Below are 17,899 nucleotides of genomic sequence, written 5' to 3'. Positions count from 1 at the left end.
AGGACGGCTAGAGCGTGGCCAGGAGGGCTGCTAGTGTCCATGAAGCTGTGGGCCCTTGCTGTGGTCACTGTGGCCCCCAGTGAGCTCCTCCCTCCCCTCCCGCTGCAGCGTGGGACCCCGCTCAGCTCAGCTCTGACCACACCTTGTCTACACCCGGACCACACAGGATCCCATACTGGGCCCCTATAAGAAGGGGCAGGCCATGCCAATGTGAGGGAAGCAGGTGTGTGCAGGCAGACAGACAACCAGGGTTAGGAGGGGGCCCCCAAATGGGCAACAGAGGAAAGGTCGGGGTGGGAGGAGCACACGGGCTCTGCTGATTTGGGTGAGGGCAGGACTGTACAAGACCCCCTTGCACCCTGACTGCTTCTGGTCCCACCTTCCAGAGCCTTTCTGTTCTCAGTCCTGCCCCTCCCATGCTCCTGCTTCCACACCTCCACCCCAGCACACACACCTGTTACCCTCCCACCACTTGCTCCCTTCTCAGCCCCCACACGAGAGGCCTTCCTGGGAGGTGCTCCTACCCCACCCTTGCACTAGCTCCTGGGCTCTGATGCTCTATCAGATGGAAACCTGGCATCAACCTTGGTGCCAATGAAACTCCTCATCCCAAATCACCAAGAATTTCAAGTCAGAGGGAAAGGCTGGAATGTTAGCTAAAGACTGCGGGTAAGCCGTCACGTTCTTTGTGAGGTTAGACACACGACACACCACTCACCAAGGTAAGCTGCAGCCAGACCAGGGTTATGTGATGGGCAGGCCATGAAAGCATGCAGGTGGGAGGAGCCCTCAACACACAAGATTTGCTCACATAAAGAATGAAAGCTTCATCTGAGTGCGGCAGCTCACGCCTGTAATCCCAGCACTTTTGGAGGCTGAGTCTGGCGGATCACTTGAGGTCAGGAGTTCAAGACCAGCCTGGCCAACATGGCAAAACCCTATCTACTAAAAATACAAAAATTAGCCAGGCATGGTGGGTGCCTGTAATCCCAGCTACTCGGGAGGCTGAGGCAGGACAATCGCTTGAACCCAGGAGGCGGAGGTTGCCATCAGCCAAGGTCATGCCACTGTACTCCAGCCTGGGTAAGAGAGCAAGACATGCTCTCAAAAAAAAAAAAAAGAAAAAAAAAAAGAAAAAAAAAAAGAAAAGAAAGTTTTGGTGTATTTTAAAAAGGCCAGGTGCAGTGGCTCACGTCTGTAACCCCAGCACTTTTGGAACCCCAGCCAGAAGGATCGCTTGAGCCCAAGAGTTCAAGACCAGCCTGGGCAATGTAGCAAGACTCCATCTCTACAGAAAATAAAAGAAGATTAGCTGGGTGTGGTGGCGTGCACCTGTAGTCTCAGCTACTCAAGGCCAAGGCGAGAGGATCACTTGAGCCCGGGAGTTCCAGGCTGCAGTGAGCCATGTTTGCACCATTGCACTACAGCCTGGGCAACAGAGTGAGACCCTATCTCAGGGAAAAAAAGAGAGAGAGAGAAAAAAAAAGCCTAGAATAATTCTGATAGATGACAAAAAGATATTTAGCAAAATCTACTATCTGTTCCTGATAAAAGTTCTCATTAAAATAAACAGGTGCTTCTGGAACATGATAAAAAAATATTGTCAACCAAATCAAGCACTGTGCTTACCAGTGAAGCCCTGGAGACCAGAGGCGCACGTTGCTCCTGGCTAACATAGCCCCTGATGACCATGGACTACACTCTGGGCAGCCATCCCTGACAACTCCCGGCCTTGACAGGCCCTCAATCCACATCTCCAGGGAGAGGACTGTGGCGTGAGCTGGGGTGGCGGCCAGAGGAAGCCAGGAAGCCTGCTTGCACTCTGGGTCCTGAGTGTCACAGGGAGCAGCACCCCGGACAGGGACCCAGGTACTCACGCTGACACGCAGGTGCTCCAGGAAGTAGCGCAGCAGGTGGGCACTTACGCCCAGGGCCCGTGCCCGCTCGTGACCTCTTGGGGACTTGATCCATGGGCTCAGGTGCTGAGGAAGAGGGGGCTTCACACAGGCACTGCTCAGAGGGCAGCCCTGGGAGCAGGAGCCTTGCGCACCGTGGGCCAGCTCAGTGTTCCTGCCCGGCCGTCCTTACCAGACGACGGGCCAAGCCGGGGACCCAGAGTGGTGCCAGCCACAGGCCACCACAGCTCCTCTGGCCCCGCCACTCTGTCCTCCAGTCTGGTCATAGACACAGGCCAGCCCAGGTGAACCTGGGGCCAGCGAGACTGTGGAGGCAGAGGGTGAAGCCCACCTTGGTCCTAAAAGAACACACTCTTGAGCATGGGGGTCGGCCCCGCCCTAGCCCACGGCAGCACCACCCTGGCAGCGGCCCCCAGACAGTAGCAGCCATGGGTACCCATGGGCCCATCCATCCCTGAACCATGCAGTGGCGGGAGAGGAGGACAGGCTCCAGAGGTCCCACCAGGGTCAGGGCCTCCCCCATCTGCTTGCCGGTCCATATCAGGGGGTATACCTGCCTGTTCATAAACCGTCCCCAACTGCAGAGAGCACCAAACTGTCCCTGTGGTGCCCCCATGGGGAGAAAGGGCCAGGAGAGGCAGGTGAGGGGCCAGCAGCCAGGTGGAGCCCCCTCCGTGTCCCCATCCCCATCCCCATGACAGTTCCCACCCCTGCACACCTCAATCATGATCTGCAGGCCCTGGGGGGTCATGTTCTGCTGTAGAAGGCTGGTCAGCAGATCCTCAAGGGCGTGCAGTGTGTCCAGATACAGGGACTGGAAGGAGAGCCAGGCCACCCGGCCCCGCCAGTGACCCCACTGCGTATAGCGGCCTTCCCGCTGCCCCCACGGTTGAGGACACAGGCAAGGGAAACATGGGGATACCTCCTTGCAGCCTCCGTCCTCCCCCCTGGGCTCAGGCAGCAGGGCCATGACACTGTGCAGGCAGCCACGGATCACATCCGCCCAGGCCTGCTTGTCCAGCGCCGGCTCCACGGAGCTAAGCAGCAAGTTAAGGGCCCCAGACAATGATCCCGAGGCTGAGGCCTGGACACCCAGCAACCTCCAGGCATGTTTAATCTGCTCCAGATCATGGCAGCACCCCATGCAGCACACACGCACGCACACACCCACACATACGCACATACACACGAAGATGCCCGGGCCGGTGCAGAGGCGGGAAAGGATACACCAAGTAAGTGCAGGTGAGCATGGCTTTCTTCCGAACAGGTGTCCTCAGGGAGTCCAGAGGCTCTGCCCTGATGAACTCCTGGGTGAGGCAGGTGCATGACTCAGCCCTTGGAGGAAGTGCCAGCTTCTCCTCCCTGGTCAGCCTCTGCCCGCTAGCCTACGTGACCCGAGGAGCAGAGCCCCACTGGTCCCTAACACAGCTCCTCTCATGTTCCCAGGCTATATTCATGTTATCACCCTTGGTGCTCCCCAACCCCACCTCTGACCTCAGTCTCCAGGAAGCTGCTTAAGGACCAGCCAGGCCACGGGCGCACTCACCAGCATCTGCGCCACCAGCTCTGCTTTCCGGCTGAAGTGGAAGGAGCCAGCCTGAGTGCTGCTGCAGATGGCGTGGCTGATCATGCACACACTCTGGACGAGGCACAGCTTCAGGGCTGGGTCCTGAAAGGACACAGAGCTATAGGAGCCGCCCATGCCTGCTCTCCAGGGCTGAACCTGCACACACCCCTTTTCTTTCCTCTGAAGCCAGGTATGCTGCACTCTGCTCTCAAAGGAGCTCTCCAGCCAGCCCTCTTGCTTATCAAAGTCCGTGTGGAAGAAGAGGGGGAGCCAAGGGTCCCCCGTGTCACACTCCAGGGAAGACAGACCGTAGAGCAGACACTGTGTGGTGTGACCAGAGGGCCCCCCACGGCAGGAGAAGGGCCCTCCAGGAGCTGGGAAGAAAGAGTCTCTCAGAACAGCCCCACCCTCCCAACCACCAGAGGAGAATCAGAAGGGTCTGTTCTCAAGGAGGGGTTGACTGTCCTGAGAGAAGGTCTTGTCAGTTTAGTGCCAGGGATGACAGAAGGGAAACTTGTTAGTGAGGCTGTGGTGAGGTCTTGGGGGCCCGTGGAGCCTGCACTGCCACTTCCACCGGTTTTGGGCCTTGGCCACTTCCACTGGTTTTGGGCCTTGGTCCCTCTCCTAGGTGCTCACTGAGGTCCGGTAAGGTGCAGCCCCCACAAACACCGGGGAGCAGGGCCAGAGGAGGTTCCAGCTGTCCTGGGATGGGTGAGACTGGCTGAACTCCCTGAGTGGGGTGGGGCGACAGCCCACGACACAGCCCCTCCAAGGCACAGACACCTCCCTTCCTCCCAGTGCCGTCCAGGGCCAGGCCAAGGCAGGAACCCTGGGTGATGCTTTAGAATGCCCCCCGGGGACTGAGACCAGGAAGCCCCAGCAAGCTCCCCTTCTGGCCTCTGCCCATGAAGCTCAGCCCACCCAAAGGAGAGCCAAGAGGGGAGAAGCCAGTCCACGCTTAATTCCTATACACTGTACCTTGGTTTCTACCTTTACTCCCAGAACCTGAACAACAAAAAGTGAAATGAGTTAAGATGTGAGGCTGGCACCAGCGTGAGTCCCTGGCGGCCCCGGGTCCCGGTGTGGCAGGCCCCCCACGATGCCCACCTTGGTGTTGAAGTGCTGGAAGATGTTCCGGAGGATGTCCGACTCCACTTTGGCCAGCACCAGCTCCTGAGGGGCCCGGGCTGCCACGTGGCCGTAGCACAGGATCAACGCGCTCTTCACTTTCTCCACCTCGGTCTCGCTTCGGTCCTGAGAGGCAAGAGGAACCAGCGGGACTTCAGTTACACAGTGACACTCCCTGACAGGAAGCCTTAGCTTCAGAGACTCCTGCAGTCCTCCCAGATAAAGGGCCAGAGCCAGTCAGTGACAGCAGAGGTGTGGCGCAGCCAAGCAGGGCTACCTGAATCTGGGGATAGGGAGAGCCTCTTTGTAACGGCCAGGAGCACAGGCAGCCCGCCAGGCACGGACCCACTGGGCACTGAGTGACAGAGGATGAGGGCCGCGGTAGTGAGGCTACATAGGAGGGTCAGGCGAAAGGAAGCCCAGAGGAGCTCCAGGCCATACCCCTGCTGCACTGCAGACCTGCCCCCATGTGCCCAGCAAGGGCTGAGAGGCCCTGCGAGCTTGGCCCAGCCCTGAGATGCTGTAACTGAGACACAGAATATAGAGAAACCACAGCTGGGGGGCGGGGGGTGGCCTGCAGCAGGGCCCACTCCTTCCCCAAACCAGGCTGAGGCTCCACCAGCACCTGCAGCAGGGGGCCACTCCTTCCCTAAACCAGGCTGAGGGTCCACTAGCACAGCCAGTGACTTTGGCGAGAATGCAGAATCTACCAGCCACTAGCAGGCAGAGGCCTGTGCCGGCCACAAGCCCCTCTCATCACCCATGCCTGGCAGAGACCTGGCGCTGGCCACAGCTGTGTTTGCCTCCAGGAGACCATTCTACTCCCTCCCCACTGGGCGCGCCCACACAAGGCCCCGCCCATGGAGGGGATGGAGGAACTTCCCGCCCCACCCCACCCTGCAGGGCACGCCCTGAGCCTCAAACTTGTGGAAAGACAGCTGTCCCCAGCCTTGCACCCACGTCAGCCTCACCTTAAAAATGTTGAGGATGCCGATGGATTTTCTGAACACCTCTGACCTCACGAAGTCTTCCAGCTGGGCCAGCGTGTCCTCGAGGTGGGAGATGGCACAGATCCCAAAGCAGCAGGCGAGGCCCTGGGGGGCAGCACGCTCACCCCAGGCAGGGGAGGGCCCTTGCCGCCACACACGCACGCACACTGTCACGCATGGCACACCCACATGTACATCCCCGTGCACGCCTGCATACACAGCTGCACACTGTGTATACACCCGCTCTGTCGCATATGCACACCACACGCGTATGCACACATGCAAGCACAGGCTGCCTCAGAGAACAGCAGGTGGCCGCCAACCTCCAGCCCTGGGAGGTCCAGGGCTTCTGCAGGGACAGGGGCCCCACCTCGCGTTCTGCCTCCTCCTGATATCTGGCCGTCTCCAGCAGCTCCTGAAGGTGCTTCCTCACCACCTCCTTACTTGAAGCAGCACCCAGGGTGGTGCCTATGCATTTGTACAGGAAATTCTGAAACAAAACCAGAGAACACGGCTGTGCCTGACTTCTGGGTACAGGGAGACCAGCGCTGCCCCAGAATGCACCTCCCGCCCACACACTGGTGAGAACTGCAGGGTGAGTCCGGGGCAACATCTGAGGAATAACATGGAGGTGGTGGGCTCTCGAACCTCCCAGCCCTCAGCCACCATGAGGAGGCTCTGCCAGGCCACCAGGGCCACGGGAGACAGGCCCGGACGGCAAGTGACAGACATGAGACCCAGGAATTCAGAGCCCAACAACCACACTCAGCACCCCAGCAGGCCCCACCTTCTCCTGGGGTATCCCATCGTAGCAGGGCAGCTGCCTGCACAGCTCCAGGCTTAGCTGGCAGATCCATGCGTTGTCAGAAACGATGGCCAGGGTGTCCTGCAGGAACTGTGGGCGAAGATGCTACTGAGAGGCTGGGAGCCCGGGCCCTCACAGGGCTGGCTGGCGGGGGCTGTGGGCACCTTCCAGCAGAGGCCGGGGATGGCAGGGTAAACCCTTGGTGGGCAGCCAGGCCGCAGCTGGCTCGCCAGGCAGGGTGGGAGGAGGCCCCCGTCGCCTTGGGCTGGGGCTGCTGGGCGGCTGGCGGCTTGTCACAGCGCAGCTCCCCCTGCAAGGCTAACGGGGTCCTCAGCTTCGACTCTGCCTGCTCGTTGGCTCCCCAGCCACACCGCAAAGTGAGGTCGGGACAAGTGGCCCAGCCTCTGCCACCACAGCAGTCCCAGGCCACGCCATGCCTAAAGGCCCAGGATGGGCCACGCTCTGACCACCCCCAGTGCTCACCATCAGCAGCCTCTTCTCCCACTCCTCCTGTGGCAGGGTCTCTTCCGTATGCTCTGAAACGACAGCCGCCCAGGCCAGCCCATTCCAACACGCACAAGTGGGGCTCAGAGCCCAGCGCCTGCCCTGAAGCTGGGAGTGCTAGGCATAGCCAGACCCCACCAGCCCCACCGGCCCCACCGGTCCCACCTGCCCTCCGCCTGCTCTCAGGAAACATCCAGCGGGAGAGCCTTTCAAGCCCCAGACCATCAGGGGCCCTTCTTGGACCACAGGGGAGGCTGTTTTTTCCAATTACACAACCCTAGTCCCCACTGGCCACCCTAGTGCCACCTAGCAAAGGTGGGGTCAGAGAAGAACTGCTTCCACCACAGGACTATGCAACCATCCTGACCCTGGCCTCACCATCCAGGTACCCCAGCAGCAGTGGCACAGTTGTCTCCCAATGCTGACCCAGCAAAGGGTGAATGTTAGGGTGCAGAACACTGAGGAGACGCAGCGCCGCCACCCCACGTCCGTCCCCCAGGTAGGGGCTGGAAGACACAACCTGAAGATAGGCAGAGTGGGAGCCGGGTCTGAGCAGGGAGTGCTGGCCGTGCCCGCAACCTGCCCCTGCAGGGCCACAGCACCCAAGAGGGGGCCTGGCTCTTCCTGAAGCTGGGACACCCATGTAGAGGAAAGCCATGCCTGAGCCCCAAGCGTGGCTGCCCACTGAGAAGGTAGCCCCTTCCCAGCCTGGGTGGAGCACGGGGACACATGGGGGCACCGGGCATGCTGTGAAAGGGCGAGGCTCACCAACAGTCTTGCAGTTACAGCATAGGGAGACGGGAGGCTCGCTGGAGACGAGAAGGGGAAGCAGTCAGTGAGGGGGCCTGGGACTGGGATCAGGGACTGGAGGATGGGGAGGTGGGGCAGGAGTGGGGAGGTGGGGTGTGGCGCGAACCATGGGCGTCATATTGGATGAGGAAGGTGTCGGCCCCGGCCTCCTGCCTCTTCTGTGCCAGATGCATAAGGCTCCTGCAGAGTGGAGTCAGGGCCCCGGTGAAGCGCACAGGGGTGAGGAACTGGAGCAGGTACGGCCAGAGGACCTGCGGGAGCAGAGGGCCTGGTCTGCGTCTGCCCAGAGGAGGTTCCATGCAGACAGGGCCCTGCCAGAGCTTTGCACGTTGAGACAGACCCTTTGCTGGGCCTGAGCACCCGGGCCACTACCCTGGAGAGCTCTGTTGTCACCAGGCAGGGATGGGTGCCATGCACTCACGTGATTCATCCTGTCCACGGTGGTGCTGACCAGGTAGAGGGTGCGCACGCTGATGGCCCGCACGCTGTCGGCCTTGGGGTCCTCGCTGCCGGGGCCCGGTTTCTCAGGCTGGAGGAAGGCGAAAGGCAAAAGCGGGTGTGGGCGGCCGTGGCCCTGGGCCTGAGGACACAGCCTGCCCGGAAGCAGGCCAGACCGCAGACCATGCCACGGGACAGGTGCGCCCCCTGCCACAGACAGGACAGGCACTCTCTGCTGAGATCACCCAAGAAAGCAGGTTCGCCTGCGTCAGTTCTCATCTCCAAAACACACAGAACCTTGAGCATTTCCTACGCTACTGACTCTACGAAAAATGACTCTGCTCCTGACGTTGCAATGCCTGCAGGTGGAGGAACCAGAGAGCCTCTGTGGGAACGTTAACCGTGTCAGAAAACCGGGTTCCCACTAGCACGCCACCCAGCATTGGCGGCCACCGTGGGCCCGATGCCTGCCACCCTCTGTGCACACTCAGCCCCCTGGGAGGCGTCCCTGCAGGAAGATGACTTGTTTCCACACGATCCACTCAGGTTTTGAAATACCAAAAAGCAAAAGCTCAACAACAAAGAGGCATTGAACAAATGGCAACATGGCAGGGACTTCTAATCTCTCTCTTTCAGAAGCCAAAATCACACAGAAAAAAAATAGTGATATTTAGGTCTTGAACATCAATTTTTACAGCAGGCTCTAAAAATATAGATAGACCTTTATACCAAACACGCACAAGCCACTTTGAAATCCTGACCATTAGGGCAAAAATAATATTGTAAGCAACACTTAAAAGCAGAAATCAATCTGGCCAGATTCAATATAACAATAAAATGCAGATCCATAACGACCCTAAAAACCTATCGACCTGGAGACTTGAAAGATCATGAAAATCGTTTCGGTTAATAAAGAAACCAAATAGAAATTGCAAACTACCTGGTATTGAACACTGAGGACATACTCCAACTCCACCAGAAACACAAACGTTAGGACAAAGACCGAGGACAACGCTTACACAGAAAAGGGCACCAAAAGTACCACGACAGGCAAAACCTGAAGACAGGGTATGAAAAACTACGACCATGAAATAAAGGATTCAATTCAGGAAACGAATAATGTAACGACTCACTGAGGAAGAAAGAACTAACTTGGAAGAACAGACTGCTGAAGACTTCAAGGAAGAAGAAATTTTAAAAGAATGAAAGAAAAAAAAGCTAGAAGATGTGAAGACACCAGGTGCAGTGGCTCACGCCTGTAATCCCAGCACTTTGGGAGGCCGAGGTGGGTGGATCACCTGAGGTCAGGAGTTCGAGACCAGCTTGGCCAACATGGTGAAACCCTGTCTCTACTAAAAATACAAAAGTTAGTCAGATGTGGTGGCGGTCGCCTGTAATCCCAGCTACTCAGGAGGCTGAGGCAAGAGAATCGCTTGAACTCAGGAGGCGGAGATTGCAGTGAACCCAGATCACGCCATTGCACTCTGGCCTGGCAGACAAGAGGAAGACTGAGTTTTTTTAAAAAAAATGTGAAGACAGCAGTGCTAGCGTTCAGATAACAGATAACCAGAGTCAGAGTAATACAAAAACAAGGGCAAGAAATACTCAAGAAATAAAGAAGCCAGCTTCCCAGAAGCAGAAGAGGAGAGGCTCATGGAAGGGTCTGAAGAGCGGAGGCACAGGCAGCCCTGAGTGAGCTGGGGCGCCTTCCTGCACCAGAAAGGGAAACCGGGCCTCAAGACAGGGACCCGTGCGCTCGAAGGGGTGCTACTAAGTGTGGGACAGTTTGAACAACAGGCCAGCAACAGAAACCGCGCATGGACCATTATATAAAACAACAAAGCAGGAGTCCACACTGAGAGAGATGTCTGCATATAAGAACAGGAGAGGCTCTGTCACAACAGAGGCCAAAGGACAGCAATATCAATATCACTGGAGTTAGAAAATCATCCATGGGTGATAGAAACAATTGATGTTGACTACAGTTTATTTATTTTCTGAGATGGAGTCTCACACTGCCACCCAGGCTGGAGTGCAGTGGGGTGATCTTGGCTCACTGCAACCTCCACCTTCTGGGTTCAAGCGGTTCTCCTGCCTCAGCCTCCTAAGTAGCTGGGATTACAGGCACCCACCACCACGCCTGGCTAATGTTTTTGTATTTTCAGTAGAGATGGGGTTTCACCATGTTGGCCAGGCTGGTCTCGAACTCCTGACCTCAAGTGATACACCCGCCTTGGCCTCCCAAAGTGCTGGGATTATAGGTGTGAACCACTGCAGCTGGCCTGATGCTGACTAAAAGTTTAATCACAAGAAGATGTTTACTTAATTCCAAAGATCTCCCTACAAACTACTCATTTACTACAAGGCAGAAGCAGCAACTTTCCAGTGCAGAAACTGAGCACAGACAAGTGATCAGACTTAACAAGATAACATGGAAACAAGCCAACACTGAGACCCCCGATACGACCCACTGGTGGGGCACGCAAGACTTCATGAGATTCCTCCCCAAACTGCATCGTCTGGGTCAGATCATGAGGAGACACCAGCACACTTGAGCTACTCAACAAAATAACTGCTCTCAATTCTTTGAAAGTATCCAGGCCAACAAACACCAGGGCAGGAGGCTAACTGAACACAGCAGCCACACAAAGTGTGTGTCTGGGCTGCACCCTGCACCAGAAGGCAATGAAAGGGACTGACTGGGATGACCAAGGAAGCGCGTGGTCAGGTGACACTGTGGCCTCCATGCTGAATCTCCTGATTCCAGCAGCTGGACTATGGTTATGCAGAACAATGTCCTTATTCTTAGGAAATAAGGTATTTAGTAGTCACTGATAAAGGGACACAATGTCTCAAATTTTCTCTCAAGTTGGAAAAAAATTGTGCATGTATGCACAGGTGTATGTGTGTACAAATTATATGAAGAATACCACACAAAGGCATAAGAGAAGTATACACCACGATCTCTTATAAATACAGACATGAAAATCCTCAACAAAATACCAGCACACTGAACACAACAATGCATACAAACGATTATACACCATGATCAAGTGGGATGTATCCCAGGAATCCAGGCTGAACACCTGAAACCACCTAATGAAATATACCATATCATATAAGGACCAAAAATGACAAGCTCCTCTGAGACACAGAAAAAAAGCACATAAAATCTAGCACTTCTTCAAAACATTCAACAAAGCAGGACTAGAAAGCGGCATCCATGACCTGATGAAGGCCCACAGAGGGAGTCACACCTGATGGTGCTGGCCTAAATGCTTCTACACAAAGAGAAGGAATAAGACAACGGTGTCTGTTCACACCCATTTCATTCAACAATACTGGGCATTCCAGCTGGGACAAGTCAGCAAGAAAATTAAATAAAAGGCATCCAAATTGAAAATAAAGAAGTGAAACTGGCCGGGTGCGGTGGCTCAAGCCTGTAATCCCAGCACTTTGGGAGGCGGAGGCGGGTGGATCACGAGGTCAAGAGATCGAGACCATCCTGGCCAACATGGTGAAACCCCGTCTCTACTAAAAATACAAAACATTAGCTGGGCATGGTGGCACGTGCCTGTAATCCAAGCTACTCGGGAGGCTGAGGCAGGAGAATTGCCTGAACCCAGGAGGTGGAGGTTGCGGTGAGCCGAGATCGCGCCATTGCACTCCAGCCTGGGCAACAAGAGCGAAACTCTGTCTCAAAAAAAAAAAAAAAAAAAAAAAAAAAAAAAAAAAAAAGAAGTGAAACTATAGTTTGTAGGTGATATATTCTTTATAGAAAATCCTGAGAAATCCAATAAAAACTATTATAACTAATAAGCAAATTCAACAAGATTGCAGTATACAAGATCAATATGAAAGAATCATTGTATTTCTATATAGTAGCAAAGAATAAACTTAAAATGATATTAAGAAAATAATTCAGGCTGGGTGCTGTGGTCCCAGCACTTTAGGAGGCTGAGACGGGTGGATGGCTTGAAGTCAGGAGTCTGAGACCAGCCTGGCCAACATGGTGAAACCCCATCTCCACCAAAAAAAAAAAAAAAAAAAAATCTAAAAATTAGCTGGGCATGGTGGTGAGTGCCTGTTAATACCAGCTACTCAGGAAGCTAAGGCAGGAGAATTGCTTGAACTAAGGAAGCAGAGGTTGCAATGAGCCAATATTGCACCACTGCACTCCAGCCCGGGAGACAGAGCAAGACTCTAAAAGAAAGAAAAATGAAAGAAAGAAAGAAAGAAAGAAAATAATTCCATTTACAATAGCATCAAAAATAGTAAAATATTTATGAATAAATCTAATGAAAGAAGTGTAAAACTTATACTCTGAAAACATCAAAATAATGTTATAAGAAATTAAAAACCCGGTGGCTCAAGCCTGTAATCCCAGCACTTTGGGAGGCCGAGGCGGGTGGATCACGAGGTCAAGAGATCGAGACCATCCTGGTGAACATGGTGAAACCCCGTCTCTACTAAAAACACAAAAAATTAGCTGGGCATGGTGGCGCGTGCCTGTAATCCCAGCTACTCAGGAGGCTGAGGCAGGAGAATTGCCCGAACCCAGGAGGCGGAGGTTTGCGGTGAGCCGAGATCGCGCCATTGCACTCCAGCCTGGGCAACAAGAGCGAAACTCCGTCTCAAAAAAAAAACAAACAAACAAACAAAAAAAAACCCACAAAGAAATTAATAAACAGAAATACATCCCATGTTCACAGATACAAAGACTTTAGTGACTTCTGTGCAAGAATTTACAATCGGATCCCAAAATAATTCACATGGTAATTCAAGTGACCCAAAATAGCCAAAACAATCTTGAAAAGGAACAAAGTTGGAGCACTCCTATTTCCCAGTTTCAGAATTTGCTACAAAGCAACTATTTTCACAGCAGCATTATTCACAGGAGCCAGAAGGTGGCAGCAGCCCAAGTGTCCGTGAAGAATGAATGGAATAAGCAAATACGGCATCTGCACACAGGGAAGACTCAGCCTGAAGGAGAGAGATTCTGGCACCTGCTACACCATGGAAGAACGTTCAGGACCTTATGCTGAGTGGGAGACGCCAGACACGAAAGAACAAACACTGTTTACATCCATTTACATGAAGGACCTCAAGCAGTGAAATTCAGAGAGAAGGTAGAATGGCGGGGTGCAGGAGCTGTGGGAGGAGAGAATGGGAGTTGGCATTTCATGGGGACAGTTTCTGTTTGGGAACATGGACAAGCTGAGGCGCTGGAAGGTGGTCACGGCTGCACAACAATGTGAATGCACTTACTGTTGAACTGTACACTTAAAATTGTTTGAGACGGTAAAGTTTATGTTATTTTACCATAATAAAAATGTTTTACTGAAAAAGCAATCGTGGCCAGGTGATGTGGCTCTTGCCTATAATCTCAGCCCTTTGGGAAGCCGAGGCAGAAAGACTGCTTGAGCCCAGGAGTTCCAGACTGGCCTGGGCAATATTAGAGAGACCCCATTCCTACAAAAACACAATTAAAAATTAGCCAGGTGTGTTGGTGGCCACCTGAGGTCCCAGCTACATGGGAGACCGAGGCAGGAGCGAGCCTGGGAGGTTGAGGCTGCAGTGAGCCAAGACTGCAACACTATACTCCAACCTGGACAACAAAGCAAGACCCTAGCTCATAAAAAACAGTCAACAAAGCACCCAATGTAACCTACCATACAGTTAGAACAAGAAAAAATATATAATTTCACCAATAGATGCACAAAAAGTCTTTCAATTTTGACATCAATCTCTAAGTCTCAGAAAACTAGAAATAGAAATTTCTTCAAGTTGATAAAGGGGATCCATGGAAACCTATCACAGGCGGGAGCAAAAGCAGTGGCTCCCACGGAGACGGAGAGAGGCTGGGAAGGGTAGGGGTGGGGGGATGAAGACAGGCTGATTAAGGGGTACAAACACATATTGAGAAAAGAGACCTAGTATCCTATAGATCAGTAGGGTGACTAGAGGTTACCCTACTATAGATTATAGATTACAGTATAAAATATTGTACATTTCTTTTTTTTTTGTTTTGTTTTGAGACGGAGTTTCGCTCTTGTTACCCAGGCTGGAGTGCAATGGCGCGATCTCGGCTCACCGCAACCTCCGCCTCCTGGGTTCAGGTAATTCTCCTGCCTCAGCCTCCTAAGTAGCTGGGATTACAGGCACGCGCCACCATGCCCAGCTAATCTTTTGTATTTTTAGTAGAGATGGGGTTTCACCATGTTGACCAGGATGGTCTCGATTTCTCGACCTCGTGATCCACCTGCCTCGGCCTCCCAAAGTGCTGGGATTACAGGCCTGAGCCACCGCGCCCGGCCCAATATTGTACATTTCTAAACAGCGGAAAAGGAATAATTAGAATGCTTCTAGCATTAAAAGAAAAAAACACAAACCTGCAAGGTGGTGGATATCCCAGTTACCCAGCTTTGATCTCTACACATAATATGAATATATTAAATTATCACATGTACCCAGTATATGTACATCTATTATGTGTCAATAAAATCAAGAAAGCAAGCCAAACTCAGCTGACCTTATCTCAGTGACTCTGCTTCACCGTCCATCTCGGTGTGACCTTGTCTCACTGACTCTGAGTCACGTCCGTCTCGGTGTGACCTTATCTCAGTGACTCTGCTTCACTGTCCATCTCGGTGTGACCTTGTCTCACTGACTCTGAGTCACGTCCGTCTCGGTGTGACCTTGTCTCACTGACTCTGAGTCACGTCCGTCTCGGTGTGACCTTATCTCAGTGACTCTGCTTCACCGTCCATCTTGGTGTGACCTTGTCTCACTGACTCTGAGTCACGTCCGTCTCGGTGTGACCTTATCTCAGTGACTCTGCTTCACCGTCCGTCTCGGTGTGATCTTGTCTCACTGACTCTGAGTCACGTCTGTCTCGGTGTGACCTTATCTCAGTGACTCTGCGTCACTGTCCGTCTCGGTGTGACCTTGACTCACTGACTCTGCTTCACCGTCCGTCTCAGTGTGACCTTGTCTCACTGACTCTGCTTCACCGTCCGTTTCAATGTGACCTTGTCTCAGTGACTCTGCTTCACCGTCCATCTCGGTGTGACCTTGTCTGACTCTGCGTCACTGTCCGTCTCGGGTGTGACGTTGTCTCACTGACTCTGCATCATGCCACCGCACTCCAGCCTGGGCAAAAGTAAGACTCCATCTCAAAAAAAAAATTTTTTTTTTTAACTAAAAATGGACCATAGGCCTATATGTGAGTCCTAAAACTTAAAACTTTTAGGCCAGGTGTGGTGGCTCACGCCTGTAATCCCAACACTTTGTGAGGCCAAGATGGGCCGATCACCTGAGGTGAGGAGTTTGAGACCAGCCTAGCCAACATGGTCAAACCCTGATCCCAGCCACTCAGGAGGCTGAGGCAGGAGAATCGCTTGAACCCAGGAGGTGGAGGTTGCAATAAACCAAGCTTGTGCCAATGCACTGAAGCCTGGGCAACAGAGAGAGATTCTGTCTCAAGTAAGATGGCCATTAAAAAAACATTAAAACTTCTGTTCTCTGAAAGACACTGTTAAGAAAGTTAAAAGATAAGCATGCAACGGACCTGTACGAAAATATTTACGGCCAGGCACAGTGGCCCATGTCTATAATCCCAGCACTTTGGGAGACTGAGGCAAACAAATCACACAAGCCCACGAGTTAGAGATCAGCCTGGGTAACATAGGCTGTTTCTATTCAAAAACAAAACAATATGTATTAAAAGTTAAAAAAAAAAAGTAAAATATTTATAAGCCGTAAGTCCAACAAAGGACTTATGTCCAGAATATAGAAAGATCTCTCAAAATTCAATAATAAGAAAACAATCCCATTTGAAAATGGGCACAAGAAGTGCCAGGAATGGTGGTATATGCCTGTGGTCCTACCTACTTGGGAGGCCAGGGAGGGAGAATCGCCTGAGCCCAGGAGTTTGAGGCTGTAATGAGCCATTATCCCGCCACTGTACTCCAGCCTGGGCAACAGAGTGAGACCTTGTCTTTTAAAAAAAATTTTTTTTTTTGAGATGGAGTTTCACTCTTGTCCAGGCTAAAGTACAATGGCGTGATCTCTGCTCATTGCAACCTCCGCCTCCCAGGTTCAAGCGATTCTCCTGCCTCAGCCTCCCGAGTAACTGGGATTACAGACGCCTGCTACCATGCCCAGCTAATTTTTTGTATTTTAGTAGAGATGGCATTTCACTATGTTGGTAAGGCTGGTCTCAAACTCCTGACCTCAGGTGATCCACTGGCCTCAGCCTCCCAAAGTGCTGGGATTACAGGCGTCAGCCACCGCACCTGGCAATCATAACTAATTTTAATATTTAACTCATTTCTCTAAAAATCTTAAAATGGAATATGGCTGGGCGCGGTGGCTCACGCCTGTAATCCTAGCACTTTGGGAGGCCGAGGTGGGTGGATCACCTGAGGTCAGGAGTTTAAGACCAGCCTAGCCATCATCATGGCGAAACTCCATCTTAAAAAAAAATAAATAAATTAATTAAAAAAATAAAATGGAATCTACATACAGGTGAGGCTCCCTGCATTTGTCTTCTCTCTTCCTCAGTGGCCCTGCACCTGATTGCTCCAGAATCATTCGGCCACCACTTGGGCTGGACCACAAGAGCCCAGCACTCAATGGCACCACAGGGCCTGCCACTGGCACTCACCTCCCTCTGCAGTGTGTTTGACCAACACTCCAAGGCCCACTTGTTTCAGAGCAACATGTCCTGCTTTGCTTTTTTTTTTTTTTGAAACAGAGCTTTGCTCTTGTTGTCCAGGCTGGAGTGCAATGGCGCAATCGTGGCTCACCACAACCTCTGCCTCCCAGGTTCAAGTGATTCTCCTGCCTCAGCCTCCCAAGTAGCTGCGTTATAGGCATGCATCACCATGCCTGGTTAATCCACACCTAAGCCTGCACCCACATCCATATCTAGAGATGGGGTTTCTCCGTGTTGGTCAGGCTGGTCTCGAACTCCCGACCTCAGGTGATCCGCCAGCCTTGGACTCCCAAAGTGATGTGATTACAGGTGTGAGTCACCGCGCCCGGCCACTTTTTGAACATTTTATCACGGAGAATTTGAAACATGCAGAAGCAGAAAGATCAATACACTGAACTCCACACATCAAGCAATGCAGACTGAGTGAGAGGTTCCACGGACACGGCCATGCACTGTGGTTAAAACATAATTGAGTGCTGGGTACGGTGGCACGCACCTGTAATCCTAGCACTTTCTGAGGCTAAGATGGGAGGGTGGCTTGAGCTCAGGAATTCGAAAGCAGCCTGGGTAACACAGTGAGATCCTGTCTCCACAAAAAATAAAAAATTAGCTGGGTTTGGTGGCACGGGCCTGTAGCCCCAGCTACTCAGGAGGCTGAGGTAGGAGGATCACTTCAGCCCAGTTCAAGGCTGCAGTGAGGTGTGATCTCACCAATGCACTCCAGGCTGGGTGACAGAGTGAGACTCTGTCTCAAAAATAATAACAATTATTATTATTACATAGATATAAATATTTGAGTCTGTTAGATTCCATCCTATTCAAAATGGTTTTTGTTTTTAGAAAACTAATAATGTTTTCTAATATTAAAAGAAACCTCCAAGTCCCAAACTCTTAGGAACTAATAGACTAAAACAGAGGCCTTGACTCTCCAGTTCATGCCTAATGACCCACAGAGCTGCTGTCAAGAGGCTGAGGTCAGAATCAGCCGCACCGGTGGTGCCCACCTGCTGGGGCCTGCACAAC

At 52.7% G+C, this 17,899-nt stretch overlaps 1 protein-coding gene across 5 annotated transcripts in view; it reads right to left on the bottom strand.

Annotated features, from left to right (window-relative positions):
- MROH1 (maestro heat like repeat family member 1) overlaps positions 1-17,899 on the bottom strand; it is a 112,671-nt gene that overhangs the window by 19,852 nt on the left and 74,920 nt on the right. For 4 of the 5 annotated variants that reach the window (XM_074387281.1, XM_074387284.1, XM_074387285.1 and 1 more), the window contains 15 exons: positions 8,141-8,248; positions 7,826-7,970; positions 7,678-7,718; positions 7,288-7,429; positions 6,889-6,941; positions 6,388-6,495; positions 5,971-6,090; positions 5,583-5,705; positions 4,591-4,737; positions 4,462-4,488; positions 3,463-3,585; positions 3,144-3,223; positions 2,839-2,953; positions 2,635-2,730; positions 1,878-1,982 (listed from right to left, as the gene is read on the bottom strand). In XM_074387281.1, the coding sequence (XP_074243382.1) occupies positions 1,878-1,982; positions 2,635-2,730; positions 2,839-2,953; positions 3,144-3,223; positions 3,463-3,585; positions 4,462-4,488; positions 4,591-4,737; positions 5,583-5,705; positions 5,971-6,090; positions 6,388-6,495; positions 6,889-6,941; positions 7,288-7,429; positions 7,678-7,718; positions 7,826-7,970; positions 8,141-8,248 (1,533 nt within the window). The remainder of the gene's footprint in view (positions 1-1,877; positions 1,983-2,634; positions 2,731-2,838; positions 2,954-3,143; positions 3,224-3,462; positions 3,586-4,461; positions 4,489-4,590; positions 4,738-5,582; positions 5,706-5,970; positions 6,091-6,387; positions 6,496-6,888; positions 6,942-7,287; positions 7,430-7,677; positions 7,719-7,825; positions 7,971-8,140; positions 8,249-17,899) is intronic. The other variant, XM_074387282.1, reaches the window with a different exon arrangement.

This window comes from Saimiri boliviensis, chromosome 15 (assembly GCF_048565385.1).
Source record: "Saimiri boliviensis isolate mSaiBol1 chromosome 15, mSaiBol1.pri, whole genome shotgun sequence".
Lineage (NCBI taxonomy): Eukaryota > Metazoa > Chordata > Mammalia > Primates > Cebidae > Saimiri > Saimiri boliviensis.
The sequence above is the reverse complement of the archived record's forward strand: the minus strand, read 5'-3'. Positions and strand labels throughout refer to the sequence as shown.